The sequence below is a fragment of the Cydia strobilella genome, chromosome 12 (assembly GCF_947568885.1).
Source record: "Cydia strobilella chromosome 12, ilCydStro3.1, whole genome shotgun sequence".
Lineage (NCBI taxonomy): Eukaryota > Metazoa > Arthropoda > Insecta > Lepidoptera > Tortricidae > Cydia > Cydia strobilella.
Genome location: NC_086052.1, coordinates 10,935,788 through 10,948,295, shown reverse-complemented (window position 1 = coordinate 10,948,295; position 12,508 = coordinate 10,935,788). Strand labels below are relative to the sequence as shown.

The window sequence follows — 12,508 nt, the reverse complement described above, 5'->3', positions numbered from 1 at the left end:
AACTTGACATGGCGGAGTAATCAGCTGTTAATTGCACGAATATTTGTAAATTGTTAATTATTCGTGATTGTTTATTGTTCAAATATATTTTGAAAAATATTTTTAAGTGTATATAGTTCCAGATGCGTTAGTGATATTACTTATCTCAAAACATTTATTGCAAGAAACAAAAATAATGGCGCGGTGTCATCTGTCAGCTTCATTCATCCATTGTAGTTCAGAAAAAATGTGACTTGTGCGCTTTGTTACTCTGTTTTTATTTCTCGGGTGCTAGGTGAACATTTAATACAACCGTTATATGATGGTTGTAGTTAGTTTTACACGAAATGCATGATTCAACTTTGCATAATAAACGGGTACTCGTAGTACATACATGAAAGCATCGTTTATTTAGGCCTATGAGAATTCCTCGACAAAGAAGTCGAGCGGCGTCAGAGAGCAACCTTGGTTGTTTATGTGTAGTGTCAGTGTGATCGTCGAGTGAAAAGAGGGTTATAAGGGCTGACAACAATGTCGGGGCGGGTACGGAACAAGTCGGACTGTCCCGTGGGGAAGCAGGGTCCGATGCGGGCCACATTGCCGGTCTCGTCGGTGATGAAGGGCGGAGGGCTGAAGAAGAGCACCGGCAACAGCCCGACGTTGTCGCCCACGAACGTGTGGCGGCGGATATCGCCGGATCACGCCCTCTCGGGCCAGCGCAGTCCTGGGGCGGTTAACTATAAAGGTTTGTAGATAAAATGCCTCTTCTACATTCTATAATTTTTACTGAGCCATATCCCATGATAATTTAAATCCAAACTTGCCAAATTGTAGTAAAAATTAATATTCCAAATTATGTACTTACTAAACGGAGGTAAATTTAAAACGTATTTTACGCGATTAAGTGAATAATAATGTACTTACTATAGTAAAATATACTTGTAAAATTGTCCACATACCTAATATAACATTGAAGTAAAGACAGCCTGCAACATGCTGCACTAATAGATCCAATTCTCTTCAGCTTGTCTTCAGCGTACTCCTACCTTCACTATGTTTTTAGCCCATCTTGTGGTCTTACCCAGACTGTGTTTCGGTACAAATTTAATCTTTGTATGCAGGTAAAGGGAGGTTTGGTGCGAGTGTGATCAGACGCACAGCTTCATTGGATACACTATACCACAAAGGCCAGTGGTCACGGGACTACTATCTACACGCAGGACAGCTACAAGTCGACAAATCTACTCAAGTATGTAATAATGCCGGTCAAACAATTTTGTCAGTAGAAAAAAGCGCGAATTCAAATATGGGACGATAAGGGTTCCCATATAGAGCGAAAAAGCGGCAGGCGCCGGCTGATGCGAGCCGAGCCGAACGACGACTTTTTCGCTCTTATTGCGCAGACATAAATTCCGATTTATTTAGCCACTATAAAAATTAAGAATAAAAAAAAATTGGTTATGCTATATGCAGGCATGGTAAGTTTGTTTTATAGATTTCAGGGATTTCTAAGAAATTGCCATGGTCTGCATCTACAATATAGTTGCAACTAACATTATTTTATTACTATTACCTATTCATAAACGCGTATCAACACTGGCTCAACTGGAATGCTTTTAGAAAAGGGGGATATTTTCATTGAAACTGTTTTTTAAAGTTATGTATTTACTTGTATATCTTCCTGGGTCCCAATTTGCCAGGACTGAAGGAGATAGAGCTGATCCAACTATGACGATTCCTCATGGACCCCCATGAGGAATCGTCATAGTTAGATTTTTCTAAAGAGTCTTTTATTTTTGATTTTATCACATATCTGGATATTTTGCAATGCTTTTTGCCGGATGGGACCATGTTTGCCGCTAAGAACTCGTATTATACTGTAATACTTCTTACAAATGATCAGTAGGTAAGTTGGATGACAATAATGGTGTTCGTTTCCAGACTGATGAAGGCGGCGGAGCGTCAGGACGGTCTTCGAGAGGGTCCGAAGACGACAAACTGGACAGATTTCTTCGCAGCCGTCTGCAGCGGCCGCACAAACCTGCTACCTCAGACTCGGCGCACTCCATGAGCCCGGGATTTTGTAAGTTTTATAAGTTTAGACCATTGATGATGCCTTGTAAATAGGGAACGCAACTAGTTAACTTATACATAAGGTTAAAATTCCATTATCTCATAACTACTAGGTATACAAAACTTTCAATTTCTAGTTAAACACATCCCAACTGCTGCAATTTGATGTGAATTGTACAGTCACTATTACCATCCTCCTTCTAGCTAAAGCTGCTCAAATAACAATAGGCCACCTATCTAGTGTCAAGTAGGAATTTAAGGGTCTCGAGGTGAGATATTCCTAGTTTATTTATTTTTTGAAACATGATCTAAAATATCCAAATCATTGTTTCTTTTTAAAAAAGCTAATAAATCGCCGTTTTTGTTACGTAACACGGATTTTGTGTAAGGTACCTAGATACGGTTTACGTTTCCATCAATTGTTGTCATTTACACAAGCTGAACCCAGACGATTACTCTTGTTCTGAAGAAACCTAAAACGTAAGTATTTAAGTTATCGATGAGTTTCAACTAAATTGATTTTTGTTATCAGGGTCACGTTTCGGTAGCGGCAGCGTGCCGCTAAGGGCGGCGCGATCGTCCGTGGAAGGTCTCAATCAGGAGATCGAGCGACTGGTCCTATACCCGGCCAGTGGCACCCAGACGCCGCATCTCGACCGGCTAAAAGACAAGGTATACTTCGGTAGTGTGCCGTTAAGGGTGGCGCGGTCGTCCGTAGAAGGTCACAACGAGGAGGTCGAGCGACTGGTAAAAGACATATTAGATATGATTGCTATTTCTGTCTGGAATTAATAAACTTCTCGAATGTCAAGGTGAGTCTACTAGAGAGTGGTGTCGTTTATTGTCGGCCTTTTGGGCCCATGGCGTCAAGAATGATTTTGTACGAAATATCCGTACATTTACCATTTGATTTTTGGTTTAGACTTTAGGAAAACATCGTGAGGAAACCGGTCTCATACCAGCAAGGCCTAGAAAAAGGCAAGGCAAGGGGCTTGCCCCAATTTTCGACATTAGGTTGCCAAAAACACCCTTAGAATCCATCAGTTGAAAACGCTCGTTCTGGCCACTCCCCCTGAGTGGCAAAAACGATTATAAGTTGTGGCGAATGATGTAAAGGTTAGTTACCTGTAACATCCTTGTTATTTGGCCCCAAGAGATTGATTAGTTTGTTACGTTTCAGGTGACGCCCGAAGGCCATCGCGCTCCGCTAGCCGAGCTCCTCAGACGCTCCGTCAACACCCAAACACCCCACGACCTTTGCCATACTGCTCACTCATCAGGTAGAATACATACCAAATATAATCTTCAATTTTTATAGGACGAGTCGCCTCGCGAGGAAATTCTGCGCGCATTTGCTCGGTAAAGATGTGCGTTAACAGAGGCATCGGGGCGACAATTGCAATTGTCTTTATAAATTAAGGGCCTTACGGGAACACCGAAGTTCACAAATTGCAGGCATTTTTCTTTTTCACAGAGAAAGATGGCCGCAATTTGCGAACTTCCCTGTTCGCGGTAAGCCCTGAGCTGCTTTGCGCGGCAATTTTCAAACGAAGCGGCTCGTTCTGTATAGCCTCTTATTTAATAAAACCTTGGTCTCCAGTTTACGCCGTACGCTGCGTTCAGCAGTAAGAAAATCTTTCCTCTTGAGACACAGAAGGAGTTGTTTTAATTTTGAATTTTTTGGTCTACTAAAGGTTTGGAACCTTTAGTAGAGCAGTAGTTTAATAAAAGTTTAGAATAGCACATCTGTACGTAGGGTCTCAGGAAGCTTTAGATGGCGTTGCTGAAACTGTGCCTAACTTATGGCGTCAACTTAAGAACAGTGCCAAGATTAAGGAATTCAATGTAATTGTTTAGGGTTCGGTACCCAAAGGGTAAAAACGGGACCCTATTACTAAGCCTCCTATGTCGGCTATGTCTGTCTGTGAACAGGCTGTATCTCATGAACCGTGATAGCTAGACGTACGGAACCCCTGGTGGGCGAGTCCGACTCGCACTTGTCTGGTTTTTTTAACAGGCACGTTAGAAATTTAAATAACAAAACCTCCATGAGACACTAACATATTAAATATATTAAACCGGGTCAAGTCTGCGTCGGACGACCAACGCGTGCGCTCCATGGAAAAGCTCCTTGCTATGGAGCGAAACATGTCGAGCAATCATCGACTTTATAAACTTGAGTGACCCGGTTAATATATTTAATATGTCACGTTAGAAAATGAATGAACAATGTTACATCTAAATGTTATAAAATTGTTGCTATTTAGAATGCAGATAATTGTAACAGAACAGTGAGCTGCACAAAGTTTACGCTGATCTCTCATTAAAATGCACATTAAAAAAATATTACCACAATGACTTTAGCACTGATATTAAGTTTCACTCTGGACATTAAAATTTTGTGGTTGACTAACAATAAGTTCTTAAAGAGTATAATTATCTTAATATTCTTGAACCCTGATATTGTTATTATGTTTGTACGTGATATGTGAACCATGACTTGTGGGCTCAGATCCACCGTCCCGAGGGTCGCTCAGGTCGCTCTCCAGCAGTGGTTCGGCAGAACTACTGGCCGCAGGTCATCACACGATTTTCAGCTTCCTAGTGACCCCTGGCAATGACGCATAGACAAATCTGCAATTAACACAAATGCTTTAATCCAAGCATGTCTTACTTTTGTTTCGTTGTTTTTTTGGTGTATTTAAAAAATAAGCTACTTGATTGAGGGTTAAATTGTCTAAATACCGATTCCATTGTGTAACTGATGTTACCCATATATATTGGTGCTCTAATGCAACTTTGGTTACTCAACGGAATTAATTGTTCAGTAGACATAATTAGTGTCAGACTATGTACAATTGTACAGTTTTTTTTATTATCCTTTTAACAGCTCATTTTTTATTTTAATATGATTTGTACATTCATTAGTTACCTATTGAGAATACTATTAAAATAAATACACTAATAGTTTTCTCAGTGCAAAAGATCATCAGTTTGTTTGTGAAATGTTTTTGTTTTATTTTCTTTGTAGAGTCCTGTCGCTTATTTTTAGGAAATTAATAATTGGCATAATCATAACTGTAAGCGAGATAACACTTTAAAATCTTACATTTTTAATGGAATGTGTATCATGTAATTTTTAGGACCCTCAGTATTTATCCAACTTATCCTAAAATAGATTATTTTTGCATAAATGATGTGCTGAAAACTTTAAACAGGGACAAAGCCATTTTGTAGTTAATGATTAGTGCCTTGCTTAGTGTAGTCAGTCCTTAATTTTAAGATGAATTAGCTTACGAGCCCTTATGAGGCCCTAAGGCCCAGTATAAAGTGAAGCAATTGAAATTTTCTTCAGTTCAAAAGCACATTAGCTGGAGGAGTCTTTGGCTATAAGGCCGTTAAACAGCTTAATTTTTTAATTTTTGTATATTGTTTTCCGTACTGATGTGTGTAAAATAGTGTATTCGTGAGTTGAAATGTTTAAGCACGGTAAAGACTTTTGCATTACTTCACTCTGATGTAAGTTACGTATGTATGAGTAGATTAATTTAACTAAAATAAGATAGGGTAAGGGAAACCTAAGTTTGTGAATTCTCATACTGTTCCTCGTGCCCTGAGCAAAATAAAATAATTATGTTCATTTTATCCAACATGACCTTACAAATGCTTGTAATTGATTACAGGCGGCAGTGTATGTTCGTCTCCAGACCTGGACGGGGGCAAGCTCGGCACATCTCCTCAGATAAACCGCTTCCTCGCCCGCGAACCGCCAGATGGTTGTGAAAAGGTACTTGTCATTTCATTAGTTACTAATTTTGAGTCCCGCCCGAAAAAAACTACTGTGTTGCAACAATAGATAGAGATCGATGAAGATTCTTAGGGTCAGTTGTACCAACCACAATTTGGTGCAACCGACCCTTAATATTAAAAAACCTTATGTGTGCGAAGTCAACACAGTATTTTTTTTTAGCATGATTTATGTTTAGCTTCAAAGGCGGGCTCATGCCGCGGCAAATCTTTCCAGATTCTGGATCCAGTGAAACAAATGCTTACATTATTTCCTAAGAACTTTAAGGATGCTGTTCCTTAAAGAACCTACCCCGGTTTTTCCGCGTGTTTATGAGCCATATCGCTCAGGCACCGCTATGTAGACGGAGTGTTCGAGCGCTCGTAAACCGACCTACACGTCACTTTGCAGGTGAACATGAAGGGATGCGAGAGCTCGTACCCGGAGCCGATGGCGATGCCGGTGGTGGGGCCGGCCGTGCCCGGGTTCACGCTGCGGCCGTCGCTGGGCTCCGCCTTCCAGCCGCTGCACAGCGCCGCCTCCCCGTCCCCCACCCACACCACCTCCCCCTCCCCCTCGCCCGCGCGCGGTGACCACTGACTACCTCCTTGAGCCCCAGCCCCCCGGCGGTGCGATTACATTGGGCCGTTGGCCGACGGTCGCCGAATCGAAGTGTAAAGTTGATGCGGACGACCAGGGGTCGACGCGGTGTGATTGCGCCGGTAGATATCGAATACCTACGAGAGACGTGCCGTGAAACCTTCGGTGGTTTGACATGTCTATCGAAACATTTGATTACGTGGGTACCTATCTTTTGGCGTTGATTTATTTTTCTTTATATAAGGGCGAGTATGTTGTTGTATTTTGAAAGGTTAATAGGCTGAGATCTGCGAGCTGATATCCTGTGTTTTCGTTATAACTTATCAGTGCTCCGCGCTTTCTTACTTTATGTTACGTTTTAATGAATTCCGACTTGATACCGATTTTTTTTTCCCCATATAACGAGTAATAAAATTGGACGTTTCGTAAACTTTAAAATCTGTAATTACGACATAATAACAAAAACTAATACAATGGTCAGTTATTTGAAATATTTTATACATAGTATACACTATACAGGATGGATTTTCTTATTGGGTCAGTGAGGGCAGCTACCAGACCCCGTGCTGCTACGCGAAAATGTCTTAGATGATCTTCCCTAAATTTCAAATTAATGAAGATTGACGTTTACAGATATTGAAAAAATATCACCCTGTATGTGTAAAAATAAAAATTCGGCTAGAAAAGCCACAAATCGAGGAAAAAGATACACTTTTTCTCCATAGTAAATGTAGGGAAAAAATATTCTTTAATTTGTGGCTGTTTAGTACATTACCGTAAGTTGACCCCTAGGAAGCTATTGATACTGGATAGGAATGGAATCGACTGGCATAAAAAAATAGCATGTGAAATATAAGTTTTAATTTTCATACAAATTGCATGAGAAAAGTTTTCCTCGATTGGTGGCTTTTCTAGCCGAATTTTTTTTTTTGGTCCCATACAAGCTTTTGATCCTGGATAGGAATGGGATCGATTGGCATAAAAAAAAAGTTTGTCAAAGATGACTTTTTCCTCGCACCTTGTATGTTCTTTCCAAAATCTATAAACGCCAATCTTCATTAATTTGAAATCGAGGGAAGGTCTTCTAAGACCGTTTTCGCGTAGCAGCACGGGATCTGGTAGCTGCCCTCACTGACCCAATAAGAAAATCTACCCTGTACATATGTATAGACGCATCAAACCATATCACTTGTATTGTGATACCTGTATCCATCTTCCTGTTAAAAACAAGGAAACACCAGGCAACAAGCATACATAATTCTTCTCATTGTGGATTGCATATTCCTTTGGGTTACATCGCTATCTAATTCTCATATTTCCTGATCATCCACAGATCATTTTGGTTTTGAATGGTGACTACTGACTCTTGCTAGTTAATTTAAAAAGTTTTTCTATCACATAACTTATTTTAAATTATGTAGTAGCTACAACACATGTAAAAACAGCAAGTTTTTATTGATTATTTTTTTAGACCGACAGCCATATGTAATTTAAATGCACTGCTACGGAAAGTAAAGGTTTGGAACATAAAGGTCGCTACATACGCAATTTGATCTGTTATATACAGCTACCTCAACAGTCACAAACCATTACAGTCCACGACTGTTTATCGAAATTGATGCATAAATTGGGGGTAAGATAATATAGAACTTCAACACTAGAGCTGTACTCGGCCTGCAGGTCTCTGTATAAAACTCTGCTTCGATTACTCGAAAAATGTTGTTAACAAGTTTTTTTTTTTTTTTCACTTATACATCGATACATTGTTAATATTGCTAGGGTTACGTGCTGAATTTGCATCTGTACGCTCGTCTTAACGAGTTTTTAACCTGACCATGTTTAGATATAGTGTTGTGTCATTTTTGTTCACATCTCTAGAGTATATTAACCATAGGTATATAGGTCTTTTGTATGAATTTGACAGTTTTGAATGATAAATCTTTTTCTGACTGTTTGGATAGTAGCTTGCAAAACGAAATCTACTCTCATAAACAGTTGCTTAGTAAGAAACAATAAATGCGTTGTTTATCGTCTTATTGTACAACATTTCATTGTAAGGAGTAAAACATTTACCTAGTTTAGGCATAAACCTAGCTCTACAGGTTTTCTTTTGTCTATCAGTCGACGAGTAGGAGACGATTTACATCATTTGTAGTCAAATCTGTCGTGACAATAACAAGTTACTGTAAATGTAAAAATGACTTTACATTTGTACCTAGGTATACTTTTTTTACACAAATTGCTTTATTTTGATTTCGCTATGTCGCATTAATCACTCGTACCAACCAAAGCATTTACAAAACAAATGTATATATTTTTAACATTTTTTTATATAATAATTTTTACATGATTATAAAAAGGAGAACTTTCGTAAAGTTACAGAGGACTGAGTTATTGTGTTAATTTTATATATTTTCACTTTTAATTGCGAAGAAACTAGTGAGACAAATCATGTTACATGTCTAGTCGAAGCTTGTATTTGACTAGTGATGACCAAAATGGCTTTGATACTGTTCGTTTTAGTTTACGTACAAGAAGAAATAAAATCCTGCCAGTGCTATGACATAAACACTGACTGTTTCTCACTAGGTTTTCGTGCAACATTTCATAAACTTGTGTCCCTGTACTCGGTATAATTTTGTTAGACTGTTTGTTATAATGTTTTACTTTAATTTGTTCATATCATGATCCGTCAGCTAATACTGAAAACAACTGTAGATATTTGATCTCATATTATGTATTATTGAGAACTATGAACATAAACTTGATTGTATATTGCAAGCGTAGTGTTTGAAAGTGTTATAGGGTTATAAGTTACAATTTCTCTAAGTTATTTTCTTTTATCGTTTGAATTGAAAATTGTAAGGAGAATAAGTCGGACCAAGGTTGAGGATATTGGTCGCGGTGAACGAAGCCAGATCGATTTTCTAAAGCAGAGCTTTAAGTAGCGGGATTCATACAGATGTAAGAGAATAGACTGACTTTAAACTCGTACTTTGATACAGGTATCTTGACAGTTTTGTTGTATCTTCCTAGCGTGTAACACTGCGAAGTGCCTCTTCATCGTCTATAGATATTTAGTTCAGTTTATGGTTTTTGACCCGAGCGCGTCGCGCGGCGTGTCTCGGTGTCCGGGCAGTCACTGTATCTGTATCGGGTACGTCAGGTACACGCGGTAAGTTCGTGTATCATGCGGATAGAAGATGGACCACGCCAGGTAGATCTCTCGTTTGGCCAAAATGCGTTATCAGCGAGACTGATATGATAATGTAGAGTCGACGACTACACGTAAACATAGTGAGACATGCTTCTCGACGTACGCAATTATTTTTGAACATTTTGTAAATTTCGACGGCGAATATATATTTTTTACGGCTCTCCTTTGGAATAAAGAGTATTTTAATCTTGTCATTGCTCAAATCAAATTTTTTATTAGGAGCCATAATGCCGAATTTGAAATTGTAAACGATGTGATGTAATATTCCAAGTTGCTGATGTACATATAGTAGGTACCTATTGATTATTCAGTTAATGAATGTGATAATGTAAGAATCGTTCTAATATGAATGTTGATAGCTTGACGAAGAGTGGCTGCGCGGAGCGCCCGGCTCATAGTGGCGCGTCAAGGAGTTAGGTATTAAGAAGGTGCTGACTTGTTAGTTTGGTTCATAGTGTAACGGCGTAGAGTAACAGACTTGTGACTGAGAGCAGGGTTTAAACTACTTATCCATGTTTATTGGATGCGACTTGAGAACGACTGAATGGATGTGACCAAACAACAATGAAACTGTAGAATGGAGCGCGTATTGAATCTTTAACTAATGTACGAATTTATTGTTTTCATCTCATTAGTCATTATAATTCTCATCGCGTTTCGTTTTATAACGAGCTGCAGCAACTTATACTCGTAGATTATCATATTATCTAGTGGATAAATATGTGATTGTCGTCTTTAACTGCTGCTTTACAAAACATGAGACATGAACATGGAAGTAAAAAACCGAGCCAGTATTTAAAATCCGGAATTTCTGTGTAATATTTTCCGTAATGTTGAAGATATTCTAGCAAAAAGTATATAAATATTGATTTTATACATTCGTCTTGAAACATTCAATGTAATACAGATACTGTATATTGAGTTGCAGTTTGTTGATCGCTAACGTTTCGGCGTGATAGTACCCGCTTCGTGGTCTTATTTACATTGCTTCCTGTCAGCTTCCGTGATGCTTCTAGACTCCCTCACTAATTCCAAAATAATCTTAAATGCTTTACATACAATACTAATACTTAGACTTATGTCACAGGTCCAGGTTGTAATTTAGGATATGTGTAAGCCTCTCCCAGTGTCGTTACCTAAGGTTAAGTAACCCGAAGAATATTAGCCGTTCAAGTGTGCTATACAAATAGTCCCTTACAGACAAGTTGTACCATGAATAAGTGTGGAAAGGGCTTTTCGGACTAAGCCTGCTTACAGAATAAGTCACACCCGTCCTGAGCCCTGTTATAAAGCTAGCAATTACAATAATTATTACAGATTTAAAATGCAATACACTGCCACGCTTGATGCGCGACGAGATAACTTTCGACAAGAATTGTGGTTTAGACTAGTAAAATTGTAACTTCTAGCTCATAAAATAGGGTGCAGGGCTCGCCTAATTGCTGTAAGTTATCTTCGTCCCCGAAGTGAAATGTTTTTAAAAGTACATAAAGATATTTTTGTATATTTTGGGTAGGACTTGCGAGAAGGAGTACCATAAAAGTAACTTGGCTAGGTCTTTAGATTTGATAGTTATTTTATAGATGGTTAATATTATTTTAAAGTTTGCTTTTAGATGAAGGATAGGTTTATAATTTTTATGACTATGATATTAAATACTAACATTTAAATAAACTAAACCAAAAGTGCCCATTGAGATAAGTTTACAATTCAAACAAGCCTTTTGTTTAGCATTTTGTTAAAAATAATGTTTAGGCGACAAAATTAGACTATAAGAAAATTATCGGAGGATTGTTGAGTTTTAGTTATCTAAAATTGTTGAGGTTTATTGATAAAAAAAAATCATTTAGTTTTTTTACATGCAGTGCTCAACAAAAGGCTTGATTTTTTAGAGGCATTAATTAACATCATTAATAATAGTGTCTACATTAAGTAATCATAAGAATGGTTTTATTATAGTTTTGTTTCAGAGAAGAAATTCTAATTACTATTTTGTTTCCAATATTTTATCACTTTACCTGTTTTCACTGTAATGTATCTTGCTGTATTGCAGACATATCCAATATACAGACTGATTTAACTGCATTTTATTATTTTCTTTATAGTATCTACCCGCCAAGTCGAGCAAAAGAAAGAGGCACGGCCATACCATCCTTTTCTCGAAGCCATTCAGGCCATTTTCGACGTCCTGTAATTTTGTGCTGGCTAAAGCTAGAGCCCTGAATTTTCAGTGACATATAGGGCATGATATGGCTTACATATATTCCCAAGAACATTCAATTTGAACTTGTAGTTTAAGAACTATTGCACGTCAAAGTTCCTTACTTTTGCCACTGACACACTCACTCACTCACTCACCGATCATCATAATTCTAAGGTACTTCTAGCCAACCAACAAGCTTCAAATTTTAAACATAAGTCGTTTTTAGCTTAACAAGCCATAAAAAAACCTAAAAATATTGCAATCAGTCACGTTTTAAAGATTTAGGAACTGCATAAGGAAGTTTGTAGTTCCAAATAAATATATGCTATTACAAAGTTACTTTTGCAGATTAGGTTATACACGGTGGGTAAAAAATAAGTGCATTCCCATTGCCAGGGAGGTTTTGGGATTATACTGAGCAACTTTTACCAATCCCGAAATCGCAAAAAAAATTTGGCTGTTTCATACATTTTGGCTGGTCCATTTTCTATGGGAGGGTTAATTTTATTTTCGCGATTTCGTCGTTGGTCCCGTAGTAAAAGTTGGTCAGTATAATCCCAAAACCTCCCTGGCAACGGGAACAGACACTTATTTTTTAGCCACCCTCCACTCTGTATAGTCTATTTATGAACTTAACGAAATTCGTTGT

At 38.2% G+C, this 12,508-nt stretch overlaps 1 protein-coding gene across 1 annotated transcript; it reads left to right on the top strand.

The window, feature by feature from the left end:
- Positions 1–59: 59 nt before the first annotated feature.
- On the top strand, positions 60–11,741 carry LOC134746126 (glucocorticoid-induced transcript 1 protein-like). Its single transcript, XM_063680405.1, has 7 exons — positions 60–724; positions 1,101–1,228; positions 1,921–2,062; positions 2,585–2,724; positions 3,233–3,332; positions 5,736–5,839; positions 6,251–11,741. Exons 1-7 carry the CDS (start codon positions 511–513, stop codon positions 6,437–6,439), a joined length of 1,017 nt encoding a protein of 338 aa, XP_063536475.1. The 5' UTR covers positions 60–510; the 3' UTR covers positions 6,440–11,741.
- The last annotated feature ends 767 nt before the right edge of the window (positions 11,742–12,508 follow it).

Coding starts and splice junctions, on each gene's coding strand:
- LOC134746126 (XM_063680405.1), top strand. CDS start 511: ATGTCGGGGCGGGTACGGAACAAGTCGGACTGTCCCGTGGGGAAGCAG. Junction 2,063..2,584: donor CTCCATGAGCCCGGGATTTT/GTAAGTTTTATA, acceptor TTTTGTTATCAG/GGTCACGTTTCGGTAGCGGC. Junction 5,840..6,250: donor CGCCAGATGGTTGTGAAAAG/GTACTTGTCATT, acceptor GTCACTTTGCAG/GTGAACATGAAGGGATGCGA.